Raw genomic sequence first — 2,127 nt, forward strand, 5'->3', positions numbered from 1 at the left:
ATAAGGAACAATACAACATATGCAATAGTCCAGCTTTGAAGTAAAAAAAGGCATGGAATAGTTTCTCAACTGATTATAAGGAATATTAGGAATTAGATCTGGAAAACTAGAAACGGTAGATAACTTTAGATTTAATAAATTAAAACTGGATTACTTTACACATCATTGCTGATCAAACACAACAGCAGGGTGTAGAGACATGTCACTGATTCAGTTTAGCTAATCAGAGTTTTTCTTTTTCATATTTCTCAGGAGTTTCCAAGGCCATCTTGGACAGCGCTGGACCAACAGTTTTAATGGAGTGTGCACAGATGGGTGCGTTTCTACTGTTAAATCTTTTGTTAAATGACATGTTTTTAGTGGGGTTTTTCAATAAGGTTTTCAAGATTTTGTGATATAACGTGTTTCATTTCTACAGTGAATTCTCCGGGCTATACACCTCGTGGGATGATCATGACCACAGGTGGTCTGCTCCCCTCCAGAAACATCATCCATGTAGTCGGTCAGAATGATGCTGTTAAGATTAAAGAGATTGTTCAGGCAGTCCTGAAGCTCTGTGAGGAGAACAAGTTCAGCTCAGTCGCCTTCCCAGCTCTAGGAACAGGTCTGTGATAATAAAGTTTGGTCTTACTTTTCATACAACATTTAATTATGAACTGGTACATCATTGTTTGTATAATTTTTTACTTTGATGCCATTTTCTCTACTTTCTGCATTAAAACTTAGCAATACTTTTTCAGTTCCAAAATAATACCAATTCCCAGCATTGACCACAAACAACATTAGCTTGTTGCACATATTAAAATGTAGAATTTATATGTTTTTACCTTTGGCTTTTTTACCTTTCTTCTCTTTTTGAACTATCAAAAAACACAAACTCAGTTCACCATCATACATATTAATTTGTCTCATAAAGACATTGAAGTGCTGTTATCATGGACAAGCCCCCAAAAAACTACAGGTGAGGTTGTTGTTATTGGATTATGCCTCACTTCATCCCTACAGAGCTTCCAGGAGTGGTTTAGGAGTATTTTAGAGTCACATCTGTTTTGCTGTTTATAGTGGCAGCAACTGTAAAGACTTCAATAAAAAGCAGAAAAGAAAAAAACACTAGCTTGTTTTAGGTGTTCTATAATAAGGAGAATTTAAGACTTTGGTTTATAAATGTAGTTTATAGTCAGCTAGCTGCCCATCAGCTCTTTGCTGTTCAAGCAAAGCCAGATGGTTGCTTTACAATAAAAGCAGGTTTAAATAGACAGATTTCAGTCCTCATCAACTTTATCGGTTCTTTCGGTCTTCATGTCTCTTGCAGGTCAGGGAGGTGTCAGCCCATCGGCGGTAGCCGACGCCATGGTGGGTGCAGTGGTGGACTTTGTGAGGAAGAAGCACCCGAAGTTTGTTTCCAGCGTGAAGGTCCTGATCTTTCAGACCGCAATGATCACTGATTTTCACAACAGTATGAAGAAGAGGCAGGGAGAAGAGGTGGAGGAAAAGAGCATATTCAACCAAATGAAAGGTATAATCCTGTTTTAAAATATCTGGAAGCTTTGCTTTTATCTTCTTATCATTTGTAAACAAATCTGTGAGACAGGAGGTGGATCTGACTGAATGATATGGTTTGGTTGGGATTTCAAAACTAGTTGCAGTGGGTTTCTACAAGTTTTTAGTTTCTGTGTTTATAAAATAGTGGGTGGATGATGTGTAAAACATAAATACCAGGCCACATTGTAAAAAAGGAAAATGAATCGTATCACTTACACTGGAAAATATTACTTAATCGTACTTAAGCGGTGAAGTAGAATTTGTAAAATTAAATAAAATTGACATTGACAAAAGACGTTATTTGATCTAATTTCAGATTCAATCTCTTCATTTTTTGGATTCGGCACAGAGGAGAGGATCAGGTCCAACTTTGTTCTGGAGAAAGAGGAGTTTGAGCCGGCAGTCTTTCAACTATGTGCTGGCAACCAACGGGTTCGTATGACAACATCTGTGTTACTTATAGGCAGAGATGGCAAAAGTACTCACTTTCCATACTTGAGTAAAAGTACAGATACTTGTGTTAAAAAATACTCTGGTAAAAGTGGAAGTACTGATTAAACTTCTTTACTCAAGTAAAAGTAACAA

At 37.0% G+C, this 2,127-nt stretch overlaps 1 protein-coding gene across 1 annotated transcript in view; it reads left to right on the plus strand.

Annotated features, from left to right (window-relative positions):
* Positions 1-2,127, plus strand: part of parp14 (poly(ADP-ribose) polymerase family member 14) — a 26,553-nt gene that overhangs the window by 19,826 nt on the left and 4,600 nt on the right. The window contains exons 15-18 of the mRNA XM_015395084.1: positions 253-315; positions 419-604; positions 1,313-1,516; positions 1,859-1,974. Coding sequence (XP_015250570.1) covers positions 253-315; positions 419-604; positions 1,313-1,516; positions 1,859-1,974 — 569 coding nt within the window. The remainder of the gene's footprint in view (positions 1-252; positions 316-418; positions 605-1,312; positions 1,517-1,858; positions 1,975-2,127) is intronic.

Source organism: Cyprinodon variegatus, unplaced genomic scaffold, assembly GCF_000732505.1.
Source record: "Cyprinodon variegatus isolate N-32 unplaced genomic scaffold, C_variegatus-1.0 Scaffold725, whole genome shotgun sequence".
Lineage (NCBI taxonomy): Eukaryota > Metazoa > Chordata > Actinopteri > Cyprinodontiformes > Cyprinodontidae > Cyprinodon > Cyprinodon variegatus.